We start from the raw sequence: 27049 nt of genomic DNA on the forward strand, positions 1-27049 counted from the left end.
AGGGAGGGAAGCCGCCGTTCAGCGCCTTGTTCCAGGGCTACAATTTTGAGAGAAGCCCAGGGACTTCTGTCCCTAGTTCCCCTTGTTCGTTCTATCCAACTGTCCCCTTGGAGCTGCCCCCGAAATTTTAGAATAGTACACTGGTAAAAAGTGAGGAGGCGAGATCCCTTTGCAATCTCACGTGCTGAAGGATGCTTGAGTCCATTCGAGTCACTGGTGAGTAATAATGCCGCAAGGTCTTTGTTTCCTCATCCATCAGATCATTATAGTAATAAAACGACGGGAAGAAAGGGTTGGATCCAGCATCAATTACTGTAATCCGAGAAAACCTACTGAAATAGGGCGCAAATTAATCCTTACCACTTGTTCCATTGATTTCAAATAGATCCGTTTCAAATGGATCGTTTTAAATTCAGTTTTAGCAATGTGTCATTTCTGAGTAGAATTTAAATCCATCAGAGAGCAATTAGGTCAGTCCCATAAACTCTGTTGAGAGAGTAATATCAAGTCTGCAAAGTAATGATTAAAAAAAGCACATAGTTCTCAACTGGGAATTGTTTCCTCACATAATTACCTAATGGAGTAATGTGTTTTAAGTAAATTACTTTATTATTTTCAACATTAGTATGGTGGTTTTTTGCATATAGAACATAATTAGAGAGAGTATTACCATAATCAGGCACAGTTTGGTCTCTCTCTCTCTCTCTCTCTCTCTCTCTCTCTCACACACACACACACACACAAACACAAACACACAGAGACATGTAATTCTAAGCAAACATTGATCTGTCTGTACAGAAAAAAGGGGATCCCTTTCTCTGCATAGACAGAAAAACTCTGGGATCTACTATGGCGAAAGATTATTTCTTTTCCTCCGTATATACAAACAGGTAAATTAATAGCCATGCTCTATAATTATGATAGTTGTTGTTTGCAAACATGTTAGGACTGCCAGTTCTGGCCTGCACACATCAGGCTACAAGATGCCATCAAAGAATTGGAGTATTATATATCTGTTTGCTGTCATCTAATGCCTGCCTGGATGTTTACAATGCTGCTGTGGTAACTCTTAAGTCAAATCAATTCCCTTCCTTTTTGTCCTGAGAAAGACATTTCCTTTGGTGCCAGATTGTTTTATTTTCTCTTGTGTATAGAGGGAAGAAAGAATAACTTGCTCTGAGTAGGATAGGATTTCAAGAGATGAAATTTTGGGGAGTTCTCAACTCATTCCTGTATTAAATTACTTACTTGAGGAAGCCTCTTTGAACAGGTCACATGAGTTGCAAGAACTCTCCCTCTCCTATTATGGAATCTATATATTTAAATTCAGTAATATTGCAAACATTCTAGTTGCAGCTGTTCTTGTAAAACAAGGAATGCTAGCACTATCAGTGAACAACTGGCCACATTGTCCCTCAGATACTTCAAAGAAGCCATGTTGAGGAGACAAATTTCATCAGCTGGCATCTAACTGTCCAAACATATTTATTGGCTATAAAGCACAAACCTGTACAATGCCTTCTTTCAGATTATTAATTTTTTGCTGTTTTAGATGGAGTGGCCTGCAGATTCCCTTTGAATTACTCTTAAATTTCATTCTTCCCATTTTGGTTTCATCAGCATCCCACCAAAAGTTATTATTCCCATCAATGTTGCTTTCAGAATCACTGAATCTACTCAGTTTTTCTACCTCATTGGTTTGTAGCAATCACAAACCAAACATAAAATTTCAGAGTTGAAATGAGGTATGAATTTGATTTTTTAAGAAAATTACTAGATGTACCTAAACTGAAGTGGTTAAGTTATATTATTTATATTATATTATTTAGGGCATGAGACTATAAAAGGGAATGGAATTGTAATGACACTAAAAAGGCCATAACATTTTTATAGTTTTTAATAGTGAGTGCCACACCAAGTGCAGTAATCAAACAGGTGCTAAGGAAATAAGGGAACTCAGGCATCACACAGGTTATACAGAAAGTAAATACAGGGACTTCCAGGTTGCCACCACAGCCACCACAGACATTTGGAAGGCAAGCTCTGTCTTCCACGTCTGATTTTGCATCGCCGGGGAGGCCCTGGAAAGGATTGAAAGTCCTGTAGAGGCAACTAGCAAGGAGGGGATCCCTGCTTGATCGCAGGAGGGCGGTAGCCCTTCTGCTCAATCTGGGGGAGCCCTCCAAACTGGCGGAGAAAAGACCAGCCATAGCAATAGCTCATTACTAGGCTGCAGACAGCCAAAGTCAAACTTACTACCAGGCATCTACAAAGCAGTGCGGATGAGACTGGGTGAAATCTACCTCTCTTCAATCCTAACTATTTTTCCCAAAGTATTTTCCCCCCTGTGAGAGAGAGAAGGGAGATTCTATCTCACCCTCCAAAAACAGCAGCAACTGACTATCCATTGGAGTTTAAACCATTGCAAGATTAAGAACAGACTGAAGGGAAGATAAACATTTCAGGACAACTACGTCAAGATGGAAAAATAGAGGGACAATTTGTTAGTCCTTCCAAAAAAATGGGATTAAAAAAAATGGCGACCGGATGGCCTTTTCTACTTCAAACAATATATATAATAATACAGGGAAATCTTGATGACTTAAAAGCATGGACATGGAAGGTGAGTTGGCAAAGAAAGCAAGCTAGAATAAGGCTGAACAAAATCATTATTCAGTAATAAGCAGCAGTGGATTTATTGGGATGTATTTTCACAGTAAATATGTTTTGTTTGCTGTTCTGAGCTCTATGTTGGCTGATTGTGATTATTTTTATACCATAAATTCTGATTTGGCAATGCATCTGTATCAGCCCTTTCTCATGCTCCTATTTCTGAACTCCAGCGATGACACTCTTAAGATACAGGTCAGATGATTTTCCCTTCTGTTCTCTTTCAAGGGCATATGTTCCCTTATATTAATTATCAAGGCCTTTTTCAACATGTTTTTTTAAATTAGAATTAAAATCCAATACCTTTGATTAGATGGTAGTTTTATTAAGGAAATGATTGGTCCATTAGTGGGAGAAAGTGGCAAAAAGGTGACAAGCAACAGGGAGAAAGCAGTACTTAACTTGTTTTTTGCATCCATCTTTACACAAAGGGAAAAAAACAGTCCAACCTATTAAAAACATTACCATAAAAATAGATTAGAAACACAAGTTAAGATAGGCGAGAAAATGGTAAATGAGTACCTGCCTACTCTAGATGAGTTCAAATCAACAGGACCAGAAGGATGAAGGAACTGGCAGATGTGATCTCAGAACTACTGAACTATATCTTTCAAAGATCCTAGAGCACCAGGAAGCTATCAGAGGACTTGAAAAGAGCTGATGTAGTTCCCATCTTCAAAAAAAGGGGAGGGGGAAATGGATCCAGGAAACTAAAGACCTATCGGCCTGGCCACAATACCTGGGAAGATTCTGGGAAATATAATCAAGCAACAAATCAGCAAGGTAAATAGATGCAAACAAAGTCAGTACCAAAAGCCAACGTGGGTTTGTCAAAAACAGATCACGCCAGACAAATGTTATTGCATTCTTTGACTGGTGACCAAATTAGTGGACCAGAGGAATGCTGTGAATATAATTTATTTGGACTTCAGCAAGGCGTTTGATAAAGTAGTCCACAACCTACTACTTGATAAGATAGAAAAATGTGGGTTAGACACCATCACCACCAAAAGGATTCGTAGCTGGCTGACTGGCTGTACTCAGCGTGTGCTCCTCAATGGGACTGCATTTACATGGAGGGAAATGTGTAGTGAGGTGTCTCAGGGCTCTGTTCTGGGCCCAGTGCTCTTCATCATCTTTATCAATGATTTGGATGTGGGGATAAAAGAGGTAGGGACGTGGTGCCTCAGTGGGTTAGGACGCTGAGCTTGTCGATCAGAAGGTCGGCAGTTTGGCGGGTCGAACCCTGAGTGCCGCGTAACAGAGTGAGTGCCTGTTAGTCCCAGCTTCTGCCAACCTAGCAGTTCGAAAGCACGTAAAAATGCAAGCAGAAAAATAGGGACCACTACAGTGGGAAGGTAACAGCGTTCCGTGCGCCTTTGGCGTCTAGTAATGCCGGCCACATGACCACAGAGACGGCCTTGGACAAGCGCTGGCTCTTCGGCTTTGAAACGGAGATGAGCACCGGCCCCTAGAGTTGGAAACAACTAGCACGCATGTGCGGGAGAACCTTTACCTTTACCTATAAAAGGGAAACTCATCAGATTTGCAGAAGACACCAAACTGGCAGAAATAGCCAACACTCCAGAAGATAGGCTTAAGATACAGAAAGATCTTGATAGACTTGAACACTGGGCGCTATCTAACAAAATAAAAATCAGTGGTGAAAACAGTAAGGTTTTATATTTAGGCAAGAAAACCCAAATGCACAGGTGGTACTTTGTTCAATAGTAGTAACTGTGAGAGGGATCTCAGAGTCCTAGTGAACAATCACTTAAATTTGAGCCAGCAGTGTGCTGAAGCTACCAAAAAAAGCCAACAGAGTGTTAGACGGCATTAACAGAGGGATAGAATCAAGATTACATGAAGTGTTAATACCACTTTACAACGCCTTGGTAAGGCCATACTTGGAATACTGTATCCAGTTTTGGTCACCACGATGTAAAAAAGATGTTGAGACTAGAAAGTACAGAGAAGAGCAACAAAGATGATTAGGGGACTGGAGGCTAAAACATATAAGGAATGGTTGTTGGAATTGGGTATGTCTAGTTTAAAGAAGAGAAGGACAAGAGGTGACATGATAGTAGTGTTCCAATATCTCAGGGGTTGCCAGAAAGAAGAGGAAGTCAAGCTATTCTCCAGAGCACCTGAAGGCAGGACAAGAAGCAACAGATGGAAACTAATCAAAGAGAGAAGCAACCTAGAATTAAGGAAAAATTTCCTGACAGTTAGAACAATTAACCTGTGGAACAACTTGTCTCCAGAAGTTGTGAATATTCCAACACTGGAAGTTTTAAAGAAGAGACTGGATAACCATTTGTCTGAAATGGTATAGGTTTTCTTGCCTGAACAGGGTGTTGGACTAGAAGACCTCCAAGGTCCCTTCCGACTCTATTATTATTATTATTATTATTATTATTATTATTATTATTATTATTATTATTATTATTAATCTCACAATAAGCCAGATGTTCAGACTGGATTTGGGATTTTTGTCTTCCTATCCAGTCCTTATCAAGGACCTGGGATAGGCAGATGTGGGTGTTTGATGGCATTATAGATATCGTCGCAGGATGGAAGCAGTTCCTAGTAAGGCCGCATCATCATCATCATCATTATTTGTGGTGATTGTTTGTAACTATTAGAATTAATGTGTAAGGGAGTATCGATGTTTGTATAAGCAACTGATACTCACTTTAAATGTAATGCTACAACACTGAGGAATGGTATAGTAAGAAATTACATTAACTGCTAGGTGCATAATCCAAGTGTTGTGGAAAGAGCAAGAAGACATTAAGAAAATCAAAACAAAAATATTCAAAGAATTTTAAAGATGAGAAAGCTACTAGTGGCTTTCGGAAAAAGCTTTCTTGATAGTCAAAGAATTAGGATGAAAGCTTTGAGTAACCAGGATATATAGAGACAAAGTGCTGATTTCCAACAATTGGTAAGTAAGGATAAGATTTAACTTAAATCAAGAATGTCACCTAATGGGGAACTGTAAGAAGAAAATGAATTATTTTTAATACTTATCAGAGAAATCAGAGGGAAATTATTGCTAAGACAGGAATATTTGAGAGTAGTCATGGAAATGATCAGAGTAATGTAAGGTTAAAAGAAGATGGAAAGACTCTTGGAAACCTTTTAACACAGGGGTGTTAAACTGCTGGCCCACGGGCTGGATGCATCATGCGGAAACTGCGCCCACCCCATTGCCGGCAATGGCAAAATTGTCCCGATACGTTGCGTGACATCACGTGACATCACGAGTTTGACATGTCTGTAATAGAAGAAAACAAATATTTGCAAAGAGAATTTGTTCATGAATCCACTCCACAGAAAAAGAGGCATGATGGGCAATTGATGGGCTATCAAATAGGAAAGAATAAGGTACAGATAAAATAAAAGGAGAAGAGTTAGCAGAAGTGTTATGTGTTTATATTAACAAATATGGAAGAGCAAGATTGTGTAGCATAGAGATTGAAAAATATCAGTGTAGACACCCCAACAAGAGAGGTTCAAGAGATTGGGTAAGTTAATGATTGATTGGATTAATACTTCATCTAATCTTACAATTTTGTGAAGTTCCATTATATTTTATGAATGTTTCTGATAAGTATATATTTGTAATTTTAAGATCATTATTCAGTAATAAGCAGCAGTGGATTTATTGGGATGTATTTTCACAATAAATATGTTTTGTTTGATGTTCTGGGCTCTATGTTGGCTGATTGTGATTATTTTTATACCATAAATTCTGATTTGGCAATGCATCTGTATCAGCCCTTTCTCATGCTCCTATTTCTGAACTCCAGCGAAGACACTCTTAAGATACAGGTCAGATGATTTTCCCTTCTGTTCTCTTTCAAGGGCATATGTTCCCTTATATTAATTATCAAGGCCTTTTTCAACATGTTTTTTTAATTAGAATTAAAATCCAATACCTTTGATTAGATGGTAGTTTTATGTTTCTTTTATACAATTTTGTAGTCATATTAGTGCTGAAACTCTTGATAGATGTTCAGAGTTGTAATAATTTAATCTATTGGTGTGTTTTTTTTACATTTTGATTTGTATGTTATAATTTCTGGTTATAGTAATAAATCAATTCAATAGCTAAAACCAAGAAATTAAATAATTGATTACATTTGTATAATATGATAAATTATTGCTTGTTTTTAATATTGAGTAAAGTATGGCATTTACATGAGTAGATCACCATGTTACTACTTGGCTTATGTATGACTTCAGCCATTCTTTTGTTATTGAATGAAGAATGTCTTGTGATACCCTATGTTATAATCATGAATATATTTTACTAAACAACATTGATTCTTGTGCTGAGATATTATGAATTTGAATTATGTTGAATTTTAACAATGAACAAAACAAGGATGATTCAGAGGAAGAACAATAGAGCTGGAATACCACTAAGTAGACTCATAAAAGTAGTCCTTGACTTACAACCAACATTTTTCTTTCTAAGCAAGACATTCAAGTGAGTTTTACGCCATTTTATGACCTTTCTCGCCATAGTTGCTAGGTGAATTGATGCAGTTGTTAAGTTAGTAACACCGTTGTTAAGTGAATCTGGCTTTCCCATTGACTTTGTCCATCAGAAGGTCACAAGAAGCGATCACAGGACCCCAGTACTTCAGTCATCATAAATACATGCCAGTTGCCAAACATGTGAATTTTGATCAGGTGACACATGCTGAAATGATCTTACGTGTGGAAAACCCTCTTCTCTCCATCTCCCTATTACAGGCAGAGTTTGAACTTGCAGTGCAGTGCAGAAAAATTGGCATTGTTTTTAGAACTTTTGTAATTGAAAATCTGCTCTAAAAAGTAATTGTTTGTCAGCATTTTTTCTTTTCCATTCAAATATGGGAAAAGAAATAGGTATCCATTTAAAGGAGACTTAATGGCCATTCTAGTTGAATTTTGGAAGAATGGGAAAGCTTTATCTTGTCAATAGTACTTTTGAGAAGCACTGCTAGAGCAGTGTTTCTCAAGATCAACTACTTTTAAGATGCATGGACTGAAATTCCTAGAATCTTAAAATGGTTAAGATTGAGAAACTCTGTTGCTAGAGAAATCTGCAGAAACTTGACAGTTTTGTCAAAATGATAAAATGTCCATCATGCCATTACAATATGTCACTTTCATATGTTCATGTGACATCAAGATGTAGCACACATTTGATTTTGCTGTCCCCCCCCCCCAGGTGTCTTTATTTTCCATATTAGTTTTTTAAATGATGGAGCAAATGAATGTTTTTAAATAATTGTTTAGTGCAGTAGGCAGGTCGGCTTTCCTGTTTTACAGTTCATGCACTTAAACAGGAAACTTTATGACAAATTCAGTGTGTTAATTTGAGGAAAATCCAAAAAGTTTCCAGATCTATATTTTTAAAAGATATGGAAATTTTAGAAAGGACAAGTTCAGCCTATGTACTTATTTTTGCTGCACTAACATTAATAATTGTATGTGGAATTGCTATAATCCAAATTTCTCAAAGATGTATATATTTTAGTATTAAAACCTCTTTTATATATTTCTATGCCTGCATTCACAATACATATTAAAATCTAGAAAAACCTTTTTGAATGAACTAGGGTTTTTATTTTTTATTCAGAAAAGCTTCACTGGCCAGAGCAAGAACTCTCCAAGAAGTCCATCCTGAAGCCTGAAGAACAGAAATTCCTTTGCATGAATGAAACCAGAAGTGTTAAGTCCTGCATCCTGAAGGACAACTTCACCACAGGGACAAGCAACTACAATGTTTTGCTGCAGAGCAAAGAAGAAAAAAAACATCAGAAACATTCATCAAACCACCACAAAAGACTCCGGAAGCCCACCAAATCCACTCATGCCTCACGTAGTAATGAACACCACAAAGTTAAGACACCACTGTTCATACCCCCAAATGGGTGGTGCTGTTTCAAAAGGCACTCCTATTTTATTCCCAGATCACTCCGCAATGGGATTAAATTAGCACAAACTATTTCAGTAACAGGGAACAGCATAGGATTGTCAACTCCACCCAAGAACAAATGCAAAAGACATTTCACCTTTAGCCTAGGAAAGCCCAAACAGTTGCAGACATCTAAAAGCTGCTTAAAAAATGGAGAAGCCACTGGTCGAAAATTTTGTATCCTCACTGCAATCAAGCCTTCCAATGTAGAAAGGGAGAAGATCAAGTTCTTCAAATCAGATTTTACTTCTAACCCACAGTTTGAATATTCAAGTTCTGCCCTGCCCAGTGTACTTGAAAAGTACAGCCAAGCATCCAGCTTATTTCTTAAACAGGTAAAGATACTTTTGCTATACCTATTTCTCATGCATCATTCTTTTTGATTCAGTTTTTCTACTTTCACCATACTTCTTATTTTTTCTTTAGATCTATTAGATTAGAAAGGGGATAGTCTGATTACAAAAGAGTTTTTGAAAAGCAGGATGCCAGAACACAGAGCACCCGTGCGACTTTCCATTTTAAGAAGTGAAAGTCTGATGCAGAACCTCTGTTGACGATGGGCTCTGAAACAAGCATTCGTGACCTCAAAGCAATAACACGTGGATCATCATCAAAGCAATAACACATGGATCAGCATGGATCATCATGCAAATGGATGATTACATAATTTATGACAGGATGTTTAATGTAACCTTGCAGATACCCATACCTTTTGCTTAGGCTTCCATGGGAGAAGGAAAGATTTCTCTCACTCAAGGAAAGGAGTGAGTTGCAGTCAGCAGTACGATGCACACGTGCATTATAGAGTCACACCATCAAGATCACCATCTTGACTTTTTGCATATTTGGACAGAGTTTATCCATTTTTTTTATTAAAGTTTTACAATATTTTACAATATATCCCCAAATCCCTCCCACCCCAACCCCCCCACTCCCCCCCCACTTCCCAGAGCTAAATACAGGATTATAGTTACAACAATCATATTCTAAATAAAAAATTACACAATATACAATCAACCAAATTCGTACTGCGCTTTAACTCTCTCTTAGCATAACTACTAACAATAACAATATCCCACTAAATTCTACTCATAAGCTAAATGGAACTTTTTGGTCCCATATTTGTTTTCAATATAATTTATCCATCTCCTCCAAACTGAAATATATCTCTCCTGTGAATGATCCTTTAAATAAGCAGAAAGCTTGGACATTTCTGCAAGATTAGAAACTTTAAATACCCATTCTTCTACCGTGGGCAGATTGTCCTTCTTCCAATATTGTCCCACCAGTAGCCGTGCTGCCGTTATCATATTCAACATCAGATTAGTCTCTTTGACATCACAATTTACAACAATACCCAGTAAGAACAATTGCGGGGAAAACTTTATCTTCCTCTTAAAAACCTTTTGAATGTTCCACCAAATTTTAATCCAGAAGGCTTTTATGTTTCTACAAGTCCACCACATGTGGAAATAGGTAGCTTCTAAGCTATCACACCTCCAACACTTAGACTGCAGATTAGGATACATGTTGGACAACTTCTTGGGATCCAGATGCCATCTATAAAACATTTTGTAAAAATTTTCTCTTAAATTTTGAGCCTGGGTAAATTTAACATTTCTAACCCAAATTATCTCCCAGGTGTCCAACGAGATTGGTTCCTGAATATTTTGTGCCCACTTTACCATGCAATCTTTAACCAATTCCGTTTCCGAATCCAATTCAATTAAAGCATTATATATCCTCTTTATATGTGCACATTTTGAATCTCTAATTTGCTTTACTAAATTTTGATCTGTAATTGTGATACCAACCTTTTGATCTGACTTCCACCTAGCTTTCAATTGGGTATATTGAAACCAAGAGTAATTTATGTTTTCTTGTCTTAACTCCTCTGCTGATTTAAGTTGCCAATCATTCCCTTGCAATTTGAGTAGTTCCTTATAAGAAACCATATCCATACTCACTCCCATAGATACACCCTCTATCGCGTGTCCAGGAATTCCCCAAATCGGTATTTTATAATTTAACTTATTATAGTACTTTTTCCAGACACGCAGTAAAGCACTTCTAAGAATATGGGATTTAAAAGCCCTGTCTACCTTCTTGTCATAAAGCAAGTATGCATGCCATCCATATACCAAATCCCATCCCTCAAGATGAAGTATTCTCTTGTTAGTTAAATTAACCCAATCACTAACCCAGGTCAAAGCAGCCGCATCATAGTACAATTTCAAATTCGGCGCCTTGAGTCCCCCTCTTTCCCTGGCATCCTGTAAAATCTTGAATTTAACTCTTGGTTTTTTCCCCGCCCAGTTAAATTTGTTAATACCCTTCTGCCATTGATCAAGGTTGGCATCCTTTTTCAGTATAGGTATCATCTGAAACAGAAAGAGGAACTTTGGTAGAACATTCATTTTAACAACTGCAATTCTTCCCAGTAGTGATAATTGTAATTTTTTCCAATTATTTAAGTCCCTTTGTACCTTCAACCATAGTGTTTCATAATTGTTCTTATACAATTTTACATTTGAGGCTGCAATATGCACTCCTAGATATTTAACCTTCTTCACTATTTCAAAACCTGTTAAGTTAGATAACATATCCCTTTCACTCGTAGATAAATTCTTGGATAATATCTTAGTTTTATTACTGTTCACCTTAAACCCAGAAACCTTACCATACTGAGTTATAATTTCCATCAAGTCTACAACCGACTGTAGCGGTTGGGATACTGTCACAACCAAGTCATCAGCAAAAGCTCTCAGTCTATAATCATTCTGTTTTATTTTAATTCCCTTTATCAAAGAGGACTCTCGAATTTTAATTAGTAAAATATCTAATGTTAAAACAAACAATAATGGTGATAGGGGGCAGCCCTGCCTTGTACCTTTTTCAATTCTAAAAGTCTCTGTTAGTCCCCCATTAACTATAATTTGTGCAGTTTGTTGTTGATATATAGCTTTAATAGCATGTAGAAAACCTTCTCCAAAATTCATCTCCTCAACAACTCTTAATAAAAACTGCCAATTCAATTGGTCAAAGACTTTCTCTGCATCCAAAAATATCAGTGCTGCGGAGACTTGGTTGTTCTTATCCAAATATTCAAGCAAGTTAACAATTTGTCTTACATTATTTTTCATATACCTCCCAGATATATTTTTGATCTCTTAATGCAATATGTGTCTCTTGTAAACAAACAACGTCATTTTTATGTTGTTTCAAATAAAAAAATACTTTCTTTTCTGTGGTGAATTTAGCCCGTTAACATTCCATGTCAGGAACTTCACCATCTCTGGTGACCATGAGCCTTTGGAACATGGCCTGAAGATCAGCTGTTGCTCTCTTAGGACGTGCTCCTCCCACGGGCTCTAAAACAGTCGCATCTTGCGTAACTGAACCAGTTGCAGACTTCTGTTTTTGTTCCTTTTCCATACGCTTATGTGCAGCTCTTGTCATCCTCTGTTTTTTTGGGTCTTCCTTTAATATCAAATTCTGCTGTATGGCCTCCGGTTTCTGGATCTCCTCAGGGGGCAGTAACATTGCCTCTTCACTCAATTGTTTATCATCTTGTCTAGCTTCTGTTCTCTTAATTCGGGGAGATGGTGGTAAACCTGCTTTCAGGACCTTAGTGTAGAAATCTTTTGCTTTTAAGATTGTATCCAGTCTGTATCTGGTCCCTGCATAATTTACCACAATCCCAATAGGAATTTCCCATCTGAACTGGACTTGTCGCTTCTTAAGCTCATCAGACAAAAAGGCAAAGTCTTTCCTCTTTCCAAGAATTTTTGAAGGTATCTCCTTTAAGATCATAATATCTTGGCCTGCAATCTGGAATTTTTCCCGATAAAAGGCCTGGATAATAGAATTTCTAGTTGATCTCCTGGAAAAATAGATCACTACATCTCTAGGTAGACTTTTTTGCCTAGCAATTCAGGAGTTAACTCTAAATATCTTATCCATTTCCTTAAGTAATTCTTCAGGTTCCCATTTCAAAACAGGAGCCACTGCTTGTGCTATTTCCCATTCCAGATTTTCTTTAGGATTCTCTTTGAGGCCTCTAATACGCAAAGCAAACTCCATGCTCTTATACTCTAATATAGTGACCTCATCCCCTGTTCTATCAATCTTGGCCTCTGCTCTATCAACCTTCTGCTCAGCATCAGTAATTTTATTTTCCAAGTTCTCCACATACTCCATAACTGAATCCACCCGAGCATCCAGGCGTTCTATATGTGCTGCTAAGCCCTGGAGTGCAAGCACTATATCTTCCCTCATCTGGTTGTTTTGATTCTTTATTTCTTTTGATTCTTTTATTTCTATGGGGGCTCTACCTCTATCCAGGCAGGCTCGCCTCTCCCTCTTCTCCCGAAGAAGAAGCTCCAGTGCCGCGGAGCAGCTGGTTTTGCTGCCTTCGGGCGTTTTGACGCTTCCCAGGATCGGGCGGCTTCAGAACGCCACCATTCAAAGCGGCAGTGCTGCCGGAAGTCAGAGTTTATCCATTTTTAATCCATTGTAAAATGGAAAAAAAAAACCTACCTCCTACTTATTGTGTTTTTACAAGCAGGGCTAATCCACCATCTCTTGAGGATGATATAGGTCTAGATTTAATGCACTGAATAGATTACACAGCCTTTCCACCCCCCACCCCGGATTTTGAAAGAATAATAGTTCAAATCTAGGAAAGGCAAACTGAGGAGCTTAGTAGTATGTTAAAGAGGGAAGAAGTTCAGCCCCTCCTGCGCATATACCACTTTTATAATCAAGCCTTCTAACTCTAGATTCATGAGTTCATGGGATACATTGGAATAGGACAGGTTTAAACAATTTTTCTTGCTTTTGAGGATGCTTCATTACCCAAACTAGGTAACATCACCAGTGCTTGTTAAAATTTAATATCATTAGAAATCAAAAGATATTAGATTGCTGATACTGATCTTTTGTTTTTTATCTCATGGTATCTTGTCCTTTGTTCCCTCTGAAAAAAATCAAAGCACAGTGAACAATTAGATCAGAAGACAAAATATTAAAGGGAACAATCTGCTTAAATGAAATGATTGTTCAACAGAAATCATATATATGCATGTGGAATAAGTAATGAGCATTATAAATAGCTATCAGTATTCTAGAAATTTACTTTGGAAACTGGAGCATATCATTCTGAATTATTTATGCCACTTGCTACAAAATACAATGGCACTTCCTTCATAGCAGGAAACATTTTCCTTTTAGCATCAAACATTTCATGGGCTTACATGCCAAAATTTGTAGATGTGAGAGGAACTCCTCATAGTCATGGGACATAACGTGGATATGGAACTTTTGATATATAGTATGTCATCTGTCATGCCACAATAGCAGCTGCATTCCCTTTAGTAAGAGAGGACTATTCTTCATGTCTCTTTACAATGGAGTTGCCCACTTTTTTTGAAATAAATGGGACAGTCATATATGCAGGGATACATATATTTGTCTTACTATTTATAGGTGGTGCAAGGAGAATGGAGAATCATTGTTAAAATCATTGGAACAGTTTTTGAATAATATCAATTGTATATTAAGACATATAGCTGTCAGATCAGCATAGAAATTTTTGAAAAGAGATTTTGAAAAGATAACTCAGGTGCCTTGCTTTCCATGTCACTATTGTAACTACCCAAGGAATAGTGCTTCTGGTTACCACCACAAATGGCTAGAGAGACATTGCAAAGGCAGGGTAATATTAAGGGTCAATAAGAATCATGAAACTGCTTTTTGGCTCCTTAAACTAGACTAAGTATCAATGTTCCTCCAACACTAGCCCTAAATTGGAAATACAAGGAAAAAATCATATATTTAATCTTGATGTGGAACTTAAAAGCATCGGTTCTGTTCATGTTCATCAGAGAAGAAATCTCTACATAGACAGTCTGCTTTTGTGATACACATAATTCCCAAGAGCAAACACAGTCATCCATTTAGCATATTTAAGATTTATGTCTGCTATATTTTTGTCACAGGCTATCAGAATTATGGAACTCACTTTGCAAAAATACGGAAGTTATGAAAATTTTGAACAGTCCACTGGAGGAAGCCTGTTGCCTAGGAGTCGCATCTGGAATCATGTCCGAAAATACATGGCAAAAGAAGGCTGCCTGGGCGAGGTTAATTTGTTTGCAGCATTTCTTTGAAATAGAGAGTTACAGTTTATCCAGCATTCCTAATTGTAGTTTTATGGTAGCCATCATTCCTACAGGTGACATACATAATTAATGGTAACCAATTGTCTAAAGAGTGATAGCCGTATGATGCAAGAACTATCAGTTATTTTGTAGAATAAGCTATTAATTCCTGTATGAATGCATCCATTGTTGTTTAAGTCATATTTTAGTTTAGACACAGAAATAAATAAAAGAAATGGAGGACAAAATGCTATGAATGCTGCCTTGATTTTTGAAAGACGTATAGCAATAGCACTTAGACTGATATACTAATCCATAATGCTTTACAGCAGTCTCTGGGCAGTTTCTAATATAGAAACATTATTTCTGGATATTCATTTTACGGATCTCAGAAGGAAGGGAGGATGAGTCAACCCTGAGCCCCATCAGGATCAAACTCCAGGTTTTGGGCAGATTTTGCCTTCAATACTGTATTTTAACCACTGTGCCACCTGGGCAAGCATGCAGTATAACTCTACAAAACAAAAAGAAAATTGAACTGTTATGCACCACTGAAAGTGAAAGTAATAAAATAATGTTTTATGGAAAAGTAGTACATTGTTGAATGAAAAATATGAGTACCAATATGGCTTTATCTTCTATGACTTGTATTTCTTCCTCAAGATTGTGGTTCACCTTTCTGAAGACCTGCTTTCTCGGGCCTCAATGACTGTGGTGAATGGCCGTCCAACTCTTACAATCAATATTTCCACTGCAAGAGAACATTGGTTAGAAGGGATGCTCAGGCATGAAATAGGTATGTAATAATTATTCTGGTTGAGTGTTCCCCAGCCCAAATACTCCAGCTTTGAGAAAATGGCTAAGGGGAATAGCAGCTTAGTCTAGTGTTTAAGATAACAGGTTAGAAACAGAGACGGAGTTTCAGTCCCACCTTAGGTATAAAAGCAGGTTGGCTGCGGAGTTTGGTCCATTACTCTCTCTCAGCCCAGCATACCTCACAGGGGCTATTGTGGGGAAAATAGGAAGAGGAAGTAATATCATGTATGCTTATCACCTTGAATTATTTATACAAATAATAGCAGGATAGCAATAAATAAAATTAGCAGGCAAAGAGAAAATTAGGGACATGTCCTATGTCTGTTCATATGCAAATACAAATCCTGTATGCTACTTCATGTATACAATATTTGGGCTGGCAACAGGCTTTTGCAAAAATATTGGAATACTTTTTAAAAATGTTTGTAACCCATTATATGTAACAAAACACTATTTGTGCTAATATAAATTGGAATTTCAGGAGCAAACTGCTTGATGCATTTGATTCAGAGTCAAATAGTTTCTTATTATTCTGAGAAGTCCCTTTAGTGGCTGGTGGCCATTGAAGAATTCTGTCTCTCTGGCAGAAAAAAAGCAGCTTTGTGGGTGCAATAGTCCATTGTTTATGGAACAGGAAGAAAATTAGAATTCATGTAAAAAAGGATTCAGAAAAATTATTTTGGACCTCATGTGAGTGCAGCACCTTTCTGTTCATCGTTGAAATAGCTTGAGTTTTTTTCAGATTTCTGCCTCCCCCTTAAAAAAATAGCACTGTCAGGTGCAAGAAACCAGGAGCTAGGATAGAGTTCAAAAGCACTGCAAGTTTATTCCATACAACCTGTACACAAGAATCTACTCTATTAACGATCAAAGCAAATTGGCAACAGATAAGAGTCAATGGACTTCAAGGTGATGACTTAGGTCTCTTTCAGGGGTGTAGGGCCTTCAGATGGATGATGCATTTGATCCCACCTTCAGGCTCAGCCTGGTCACCTCCTACAAGCACTGCCTTAAGAGTTGCCTAAACTTTAATGGGAGGATTCCTTAAGTAACAATAGTAGAAAAAAGTTTTCAGGGTCACATGGACATGTGCATAGCATGTATATAGCAGTTTTCAGTTTCTTTTTTTTCAATTGAAAAGTTTTAAAATACATTTTTGAAACATATACCCCATCTACCCCACTCCTCTCCCCATCCCTCCCATCCCAACACCCCCCGACTTCCCAGAGCCGAATACACAGTATTACATCATACAATCTTACTCTAAAATATTCTAATTACTTTAAACCCTATCGCGCTTTAACTCTCCTTAACCGTAGAAAAGAAAAATAATATAGCCTCTAACTACAATAACTAATAACTATTCAAATGCTAAATGATACTTTGTAGTCCCATATTTGTTCTGAATAAAATCTATCCATCTTCTCCATTCCACTATATATCTCAGTTGCGAGTGATCTTTCATATGTGCCGAAATTTTAGCCATTTCTGCCAAGTTCGAAACTTTCAAAGTCCAATCTTCAATTGTAGGCAGGTCTTCCTTCTTCCAGTATTGCGCTACCAAAAGTCTTGCTGCCGTTATTAAATTCAACATCAATTTAGTTTCTATAGCAATACAATCAGTGATAATACCCAACAAAAGCAATTGTGGTAAAAATCTTATCTTTTTCTTAAAAATCTTCTGGATGTTCCACCAAATTTTAATCCAAAAAGCTTTAACTTTTTTACAAGTCCACCATACATGATAATACGTTGCATCATCACAACCACATCTCCAACATTTTGGCTGACAATTTGGATACATACATGCTAATTTTTTGGGATCTAAATGCCATCTATAAAACATTTTGTAAAAATTCTCCCTTAGATTTTGTGCCTGTGTGAATTTAGCAGTTTTCAGTTTCTTGACGTGTATAGAGAGAGCTTTTTAATCCACCAATGAAGCATAGCACAGGTAGTCCTCAATTTACAATGGCAATTGGTCATTCTGCTTAGTGATGACAGTTCTGGTAGTCCTGGTTGCTTTGTTAAATAAATCATTAAAGGTCATTATGTGGGGATATCATGTGGTCATCTGCCAGCTTTCTCACTGAATTTCCTTGTCAGAAGTTGGCAAAGATGGCAAATGAAGACCACATTATCACAAGATGCTATGACTTCATAATTGTGAGCTGGGCTCTGAACATCCAGATTTTCATCATGTGACCCTGGGGATATTGCGAGGATCAATTGTATGTACCATCTGTTCAGCACTATTGCAAGGTTGAAGAGTCGCTGAATGACTGGTTATTAACCTGTAATATTTTTAGTGAGTACATATAAAAATAAAGATATTTTTTTAAAAAAATTGTTAAGTCTATTTGCTTTGTTCCATAAAATGATGTATTTGTTATCTTTTTAATCTATTAAGTCAGTTATTATTTAGCGTATGATGAGAACATGACAGAAGAGAAGTTAACATATATACCCAGTCCACATAATTACAGATGGTCTTTGACTTATGACCACAATTGAGCCCAAAAATTCTGTGGCTAATTGAATTTGCTCCATTTTATGATTTTTCTTGCCACAGTTGTTAAATGAATCACTGCAGCTGTTAAGTTAGGAACATGGCTGTTAAGTGAATCTGGCTTCCCAATTGACCTTGCTGGACAGAAGGTCTTAAAGGGTGACCACATGACCCCAGGACACTGCAACTGTCATAAATATAAGACTGTCATAAGTATAAGCACCAAAATTTTGATCATGTGATCATGGGGATGGATGCTGCAATAGTTGTACATTATAAGTTACAAGTCACTTTTTTCAATGCCATTGTAACTTTGAACTGTCACTAAATGAACTGTTGTAAGTCAAGGACTACCTGTATATATAAAACCTCTATGAGGGTATGGCAGTGACCTCATAACTGGATGTCCAATTCAACTGTGCAGGCAATTGCCTCTGGCACTGCTTCATGCAGATCTAGGGAACCGCAGAATGCACTCCATAGGCAACCTTGCATAGGCAACTATGCACAATATTTTGCATATGAGCACCACAATTGCAACAAACTTTCCATCTCCACTGATACAGGGCAAAGGCACTTCTTCCAGTATCACGCCTAATTCTGTTCAATTTCGACTAGACAAAGCGAGGCAGGCCAAATCCTGCTGGTTTGGTAGAAGGATCATTGTCATTAAGTCAATATTAGGGTACCTTTGACCATCCAGTTCTTTACTGTAATCAAAATCTGAAGTAAAAGCCTTAAAGGATTTCCTGTTTTGCTTAGGGAAGAGACAAGCTCCCCTCTCAAAAAGGACAATGATAGCCTCCTTTCAAAGAAGGGCTGTGCTAGAAAGTAATAAGTTGTGGCCAAACAAATAGAGTAAGAGTGATGGACGTCCAAGAGAAAGGTACAAAGTATGAACCAGATTTCACCCATTACAGTTTTAAGTTTGGATTGATTCAATGTCTGCCTTGCTTTTCAGTAATCATTTTGATATTACCTATATATATGTTGGTGCATTCTTACAGGAACTCATTATCTTAGGGGCATTAACAACAATAGCCAATTATGGAACAACTGGAGCGGGCGCCGGAAGCATGGGTTAAAACCCATCAACCCCACTGAGGAAGGCCTGGCCAGCATTCACAGTGTTCTGTTTCGAAAAGATCCTTTCCTGTGGCGGGCCGCCCTCCTGTATTACACTGTCTACCAAGCCAGCCAAATGTCTTTCAAAGACCTCTTTCAGGACATTGGGAAGTTTGTCACTGATCCCAATACTAGGTGGGATTATTGCGTTCGAGCCAAGAGGGGTTGGACTGATACTTCACAACCAGGTAAGCTTTTTATCTACCACTTGCAGATTTTGTTTGAAATTGGGACTTATGGGGGATTCCAGCAAGAGAGAAGTCTACCTCTTAGTCCTGAAAATATCCTTTACCAGTAAAAGGGATCTTTCTGGGGAACAAGGCACTACAATAAGTAGTTGCAGTTATTAAGAATAAAGTTTAATAATGACTATGTGAAGAAAATTCTATGGAGATTATTGATCTTCATAATCATAAATGACTTTCTTCAACTTCATGATTGTAGTGTTAACCCAGGAAATTCTTCTTTCTTTGTTAAATCTTGTTTATGATTAAATGCATGGATTTAAAAGTATTAGCATCCTGATTGTAAATCTCTATGGAAGTGAATAATCACAAGATATCCTATTGCAAACTGTTACTACTTGCCGTAATAGTTCTTTGTCTTATAGAAGCAGATTTTAGGAATTAAACTTTAATCTTAGTTCCTTTTTTATGATGTACTTGGGTTATAACTAAATCTCTTAGGTAGGGTATGGATTAAAGTATTAATCTTTTAATATGCATCTGGATTCTATATGTGTTTAGTCACTAAGTTCAATGGGACTGAACATTGAGTATCTTGCAGTCTTCTAGCATAATTATTTGTATTAAAGTTATAAATCCAACTACTTCAAAGAAATTTTATTTCCAAGTACCGGTAAGTATGACATTTTCATTTTATTTTTATTTTTAAAAATTACCTATTCAAATTATCATTTAATGCTGCTGTAGTAAATATTTTACATTTTTAAAAGTTTTAAAAGTAAAGTCTCCACAATGATTTCTGATTCTTTTAGGGTGCTTTAGTAAAGATCAGGTCTACTTGGATGGCATCCTACGACTTCTGAGATACCGACATTCTATTGATTTCTACTTATTGACAGCTCTAGGAAAGGTGAGTAAATGGCTGGATAAGAAAATGTCAATCTAAATATGGTTTGTTTCTATTACAAATATACTATTTAAGACTAAAAGCTGACATGTAAACAGCAGCAACAAGTATCAAATAGAAGATTAGTGAACATGTTGAAAATATGATAGATGATATTTTGATTTCATTAATTGGGAGATGCTGAATTTGTTCAAGGCTCATCTGAAGAATTTTAATGACTTGTTTTGTCATTCAAGTGAAGAAGTCTGGGGTCTTAATACCCTTGTAAATAAATGGCAAATATTCCATTTACTGATTCCATATTCTCCCACTCTTCTTGCTTTTATTTATTTATTTATTTATTTGTTCATTCATTTATTCATTGTTAAATTCATTTGTCACCCATCTCATTGAGGGGTATTCTAGGCAGCTGACAACAATAAAAAAGAGTGTAAAAAATAAACAGAAATGAAAGAAATGTAAACAAAACAGAAATAAAATAATAGAATATTAAAATAAACAATAAAAAGTAAACAGTAGAAATATATCACTACGATAACAAAAATATGGGTGGAGAGAGCAAAGAGGGGGAGGGGAGTCTGCCATCGATCAGCAGCCATCTCCAGCAAGGAACTCCCTTATTTGGTTCCCAGGCCAAACAGGAGAACCAGGTCATCAGGCTACTGTGGAAGAATGGAAAGATGGGGACAAATTTTATTAGAGGCTCGGATGTTTCAAAGGGTGGGCATTGCAGGAAAAAGGCTGCTCTTTTGGATCCGGATAGTGGAGTTCTTTGATCTATAGGATCCATAGTAAGCCCTCTCTGCTGATGAATAGTGTGGGCTTGTCCCTGGACCTATATGATTAAGAGCTTTGAAGGTCATAACCAATACCCTGAACTGCACAGGTTTAATATAGGCCATACTAAGGGCAGCAAAGACTACTTTTGATGCTGCACTTTGTATCATTTGAAGCTTCTGAATGGATTTCAAGGGTAGCCCCACGTAGAGCACATAGCAATAATCCAGATGAGAGATGACTGTGACTTGAGTAACTGAGTGAAAGGAGTCATGATCCAGGAAAAGTCATAGCTGGTTGCATAAACCAGAGCTATGCAAAACCTCTCCTTATTTTATCCAGGACTAACAATGACAAAAACCTGGATCCTGAGTCTTCATGCACCCAAAGCTACTCAATCTTGCCAGGGTTCAGTCAAGTCTGTTGGTTCCCCATCCAGGTCCCTACAGCCTCCAGGAATCATGAGAGAGCAGAGACAGTATCCCTTGGGTCACCATGTGTAGAAATGTAGAACTGTGTATCATCAGCATATTGAGATATCTCAACCCATGATGATGGACGATCTCATCCAGTGGCTTCATGTAGATGTAAACAAGAATGGAGGAGAGTACTGAACTCTGCAGGACACCACAAGTGAGCAGTCAGGAGCTGGATCTTTCATTCCCTGTTAACACTGATTGAGGCCTATCTTGGAGGAAAGAGCTGAACCAGCACAAAACTGTGCCACCCAGCCTCAATTTGTGTAATCAGTCTAAAGGATACCATGGTCACTGAGAGGTTAAGGAGAGCAAGAATGGTTGTACTACCCCCATTCTGCTCCTGCCTGAGATTGTCTATGAGTGTGACGAAGGCTATCTCTGTCTCATAGCTGGATCTGAATCCTGAGTAAAAAGAGTCCAGGAAATCTGTTTCATCCAGGAGCCCCTGGAGCTGCCAAGCAGCTACCTTTTCCACCACCTTTTCTAAAGGGAAGATGGGAGACAGCACGAACGTTGCCCAGGCAGCTGGGGTCAAGTGATGGTTTTTAAGGAATGGATAAACCAGGGCCTCCTTAAAAGATCCTTTATCACTGCAAGAACCCACCTGATGATCTGGAGGCTTTCAACTTCCAGGAGGGGCAAGAATCTAATTGACAAATGGGTACATTGACAGCACAGAAGATCCTGTCCACTTTCTTAGTTCCAACAGGGTCAAACTGTTCCCAAATTACTGGGCAATATGTCTCCGTAGGCTTCTCATAAGGAATAGCACCACAAAAAGTTTCTAACTGGGAGTGTATTTGAGCGATTTTATCCAACAGGTTTTCAACAAATTGTTCTTTACAGTCCTGAAAATGATTGCCTGAACACTCCTGCCTAGGAGGAATTGAGTAATCTGGAACAAGGTTGATGGGCAACACTGCAGATTCAATAAGAGAGGAGAAATACTTTTGTTTCCCTCTTTTTATTGCCACAAGATAGGCCTAATAATAGCAGCTCTAAGATATGTCCAGTCAGAGTTATCCTTTGTTTTCCTCCATTTTCGCTCTAGATCAAGCATGTCAAACTCGCAACGTCACGTGACGTCATGCGACATATCGCGATTTTTTCCCCATTGCGGGAAATGGAGTGGGCGCGGTTTCACCGTGACGCATCCGGCCTGCAGGCCAGCAGTTTGACATGCCTGCTTTGGATGGTTCTTAACCATTTCAGAACCCCTAGTCCCTCTATGAACCATGGGCTGTGATGGGTGCAAAAGGTCATGAGAGATCACATAGGCACAATCCTGTCCAAAGTCTCAGCTGCCTTTTGGTTCTAGACTGTTACTAAGGGTTTGGCAGGGCCATGCAGCAAATCTTTAAGGGATATCCCCCAGTTCCTTCTAGCACACCTTTGGTCTCCAGGGGCGGACCACTCAGTCGCCCTGCAGAGAGAAGTAGCATAAGAGAGTCTCAGGGATATCGGCATTATCTGACTATGATGGCAGAATAGTGTTATGTCACATGTTGACATTGTTGCAATAAGAATATAAGATATTCACTGTTCTGAGCCCATGAACTAAAGCCAATGAAATCCTGAACCACTTCTCAAGCCAAACTCCAAGGAAGGCACACTGAGGACATTCAGAATTATAGGTTTGTGGAACTCCACTGACAATTCTGAGACAATTCTGGCAATTCAGATAGGGACATTTCTATGCAGCCAGGAGGTCAGTACGAGAGCAACAATCCCAGCTGATTCCATGAGCCCAATCTCAGAAACATGGTTTCACAATCAGAGACTAGGGCAACAACATTCTTTTACACAACTCCCAGGCTTTTTAGTAAAGCTTTTACAGATAATACTTACAGGTAGTCCTCAGCTTACAACCATTCATTTAGTGACCTTTCAAAATTACAGTGGGACTGAAAAAAATGACTTATGACCATTTTTCACACTTAAGACCATTGTGGCATCTGTGGTCACATGATCAAAATTCAGTTACTTGGCAACGGGCATGTATTTATGATAGTTGCAGTGTTCCAGGGTCATGTGATCACCTTGCCACAAGGTGTCATGTGACAAGCAAATTGATGGTGAAGCCACCCTCTTACTAACTTAACAACTGCAGTGATTCACCAAACAATTGTGCCAAGAAAGGTCATAAAATAGGGCAAAGCTCAGTTAACAACTGTCTTGCTTAGCAATGAAAATTTTAGACTCAGTTGTGGCCATAAGTCGAGGACTACCTTTATTTTTACTGTTCTTCTGAAAAGTGACTTCATGGTTACTTTTTAGTGATGTTTATATTAATGCTGACAGTTGCTCTGAATCTTGTCCAGCTGTTTGTGATATCCCTGAATTAATTTATGGTTGTAGTGCTTAAAATAATTGAAAATATAAAATTAGTTTACATGAAACCATCCTCTTTATTTCAGGAGAATACAGAATGGGATAGCTTCTATTTCCCCTTCCTTAGAACTGTTTGAGGAGCTAGAAGAGACAACTTGAAAAAGCTACTAAAACAGAAGAAATATCCTCTTCCTCCAACCTCTAAGTCCAAAAGAGGTCTGCTGATCCAAGGACTTTGATTGTTGGAAGAGGAAGTTGTCTTTGTAAGTGCCTGATTCTGGAGTCCCAATTTTACTTACTCCAGAAATAGCTGTGACATAGATAATTTCCTTTCAAAATACTGGTATAGTAATGTTTTGTAACCTCCACAAATGGGTTTATGTCTACTGAAAAAATGATAGATGGTTTTCCCCCTAAAAAATAGGACAGTATTTCATTCTATTGTGACTATGTTAAATGGGATTAAAATACAATCTCCTTTGAGTTGAGCTTCTTTCTGGACATACATGTATACATATGCACACTTTTTTGACAGAATTATACAAGTAGCCTCAGTTTTAAGTACTAATAAGATTTAGTACCACTTAGCTTCAAAGACCAGACCTGGTCAACTAGGTGCTGCCATCTGCTGGTTTTTCCTTCATTGCATTTTATTTTTGTTACAGTGATTAGCTTCCAATTTTGGTTTCATGCTGAAGTACCAGGTGGGGTACAGCTAAAGGTGAAAGCATGTTTAGAGAAATTAGATGCTTTGAAACAAAGAAAGCCTGAAATTATTTTTCCCCCTAATGCCTAGGTTTCATATGAGGATTTGGATCGTCTGAAGGATTTAGGATTGACTGAAAACATGAGGGTGCCACATTTTTTGCAAGACTATTCTCGGTACATGGAACATCTAGAAAAGATCATGGAAGTCAATGAGCTATCTGACACTGAACTCCAAGCTCTTGTACCCTAAACCAGCCTGTCTCTCTGTTTCACATGAGTCACTCTTATGTTTCAGCTCTGATATAACTCGAGTGGATTAACTGAACTTATTTTTGATCCCTGGCCAAACTCATATTTTTTGGACCTGCTTGTTTTTTAAGACTGAAAAACTCTAGCTACAAATCTGAAACTCAATTGTCTTTCAGGATAAGAAAGAAAAATCTAGTCTGGCCGTTTTAAGTATTAAGCTATATGTAAACCAAGCAGATTAAATTGTAGCTATAACACACGCATATCTTTTAAGAAATTATTGTATAGATTTGTCAATAGAGCCTTTTCAGATTTTACTGGCTTTTGGATTGTCTCTCTCTATATATACTATTTAATATTTGGGGGCTTAGCTTCTTTCAACTTATTTAGACAATTGTCTTCTGCTATATCAAAAGGATCAATGCCTTACTGTGGGGTTTGCTTTCACTACACTCACAATCTGTGCTTTAACCATTAGAATTGCAAGGATACCACTGAATGCTTGAAAAACACTGGAAACAGCTATATTTCATGACTATGGATGTATGCTCTAGTCTTGTGGATTTTGCATGTACAGTGTAATCCATTTGATGTCAGTTTGTCTCATTATAATTCACTAATGGAAATTACGTGAAAGGGTAGGGAAGGAAAATGATCTCCTTTCATATTTATTAGTTTACTAAGAACATTCCACTGACTTGTCTTTATGTTTTCATATTTCATGAAATTTAATTTAAGGAAACGACATTATTTTCCTCTTTATTTTTGATTATGTATAAATAAATTTACAAGAGGAAATTGGAAAGAAATAAAACTTGGAATTCTATTTTTTTTACCCTTTATTCAGATCTACACCGAAATATATTGATATGTAAAAAATTCTTTCTGTTTGTTACTGATACAGTTATAAAAATAGTTAGTGTAATGCTTGTGAGATACAGTGCAAATGCATTTGTATACCTAAACAAAAATCTCCAATTTGTTTATGCATGACTGCAAAAGCACAGAAGCCTATTTGAAAAGTTTAGGCTGGCCACCAGGTTTTGTTTTTCTCTTTTTAAGACATTGATACTTTTGCTTTTGGCACATATACATTTAGCACAAAGTGATGGGATGTATATAGCTTTATACTCATTTTAGAGTAGGTTTTCCAAATCCTTCCACATATCTTCATATTATTTAATTAAATGACAGCCTATTGATGCAAAATTACATATTTTGAATAAAAACCTTATATACAAGAAGATTGGAAAAATAATTCATCGTACAATTGTAAAAATAATATTCTTCGGTGTAATGACAATCTAAGACAGATGGGACAAAGAGCAAGAATATGCACTGAATTTGATGCAAATTAATATATCCTGTTATTACACTCTTATTTATGTTGGATCCATCAACACTGATTTCTGAACTGTGAATTCAATAAAGAGACTCCTGTTGATTTTAGAGATCTCTGGTATTGCTGTTTAGATCAGGGGTAGGCAACCATGGCTCTTTTATGATGGGTGGACTTCAACTCCCAGAATTCCTGAGCTGGCTGTCTCAGGAATTCTGGGAGTTGAAGTCCATGAGTCATAAAAGAGCCAAGGTTGCCTACCCCTAGTTTAAATCAAAATGCAATTGAATTGATAGTTCATCATACTTTATTATCCCAGTTAAACAATAGCTTATTTTGAATAAAGTATAAATGTTCATTGTATGTATTGCTTCAGTATTCATTGTTTTGGTAGCATAGGCAATGCACTGTGACTTTGCCTTATATTATTTCAGAACAGAGCTATTGTAAGTGCATGCTATCATTCAAATTGTCGTAATGAGCCTGTCAATACAGTTAAGGGTAATTGTGTTCCTGCATTTATTTCTTACCTGTCCTAAATCTATCCCATTAAATCCATTGTAACTGTAGTGCATAAAAATAGGTCTAGGGGAAAACATAATCCAGGATAATAGGGACAATAAATTAACAAATCTTTATAAAGAATCTTGACAGCCCACAAATGAAAGGAATCATTCTTGGTTGAATTGAGCAACAAGACTTGTCATGAAACGGGAGAAAGACAATACAGGCATGATGTTCTATTTATCTCTTTATTTAAAACCTAAATCCAATCTTAGAATGTAGCTGTTGAATTTCAAAATAACTTTCACATAA

At 37.4% G+C, this 27049-nt stretch overlaps 1 protein-coding gene across 1 annotated transcript; it reads left to right on the forward strand.

The window, feature by feature from the left end:
• On the forward strand, positions 1 to 25720 carry MATCAP2 (microtubule associated tyrosine carboxypeptidase 2). Its single transcript, XM_083378035.1, has 7 exons — positions 1 to 216; positions 8309 to 8982; positions 14647 to 14790; positions 15472 to 15604; positions 19141 to 19446; positions 20256 to 20353; positions 24734 to 25720. Exons 1-7 carry the CDS (start codon positions 192 to 194, stop codon positions 24893 to 24895), a joined length of 1542 nt encoding a protein of 513 aa, XP_083234161.1. The 5' UTR covers positions 1 to 191; the 3' UTR covers positions 24896 to 25720.
• Positions 25721 to 27049: the final 1329 nt, after the last annotated feature.

The sequence above is a fragment of the Vipera ursinii genome (genome assembly GCF_947247035.1).
Source record: "Vipera ursinii genome assembly, chromosome: Z".
In the NCBI taxonomy this organism is placed as follows: Eukaryota; Metazoa; Chordata; class Lepidosauria; order Squamata; family Viperidae; genus Vipera; species Vipera ursinii.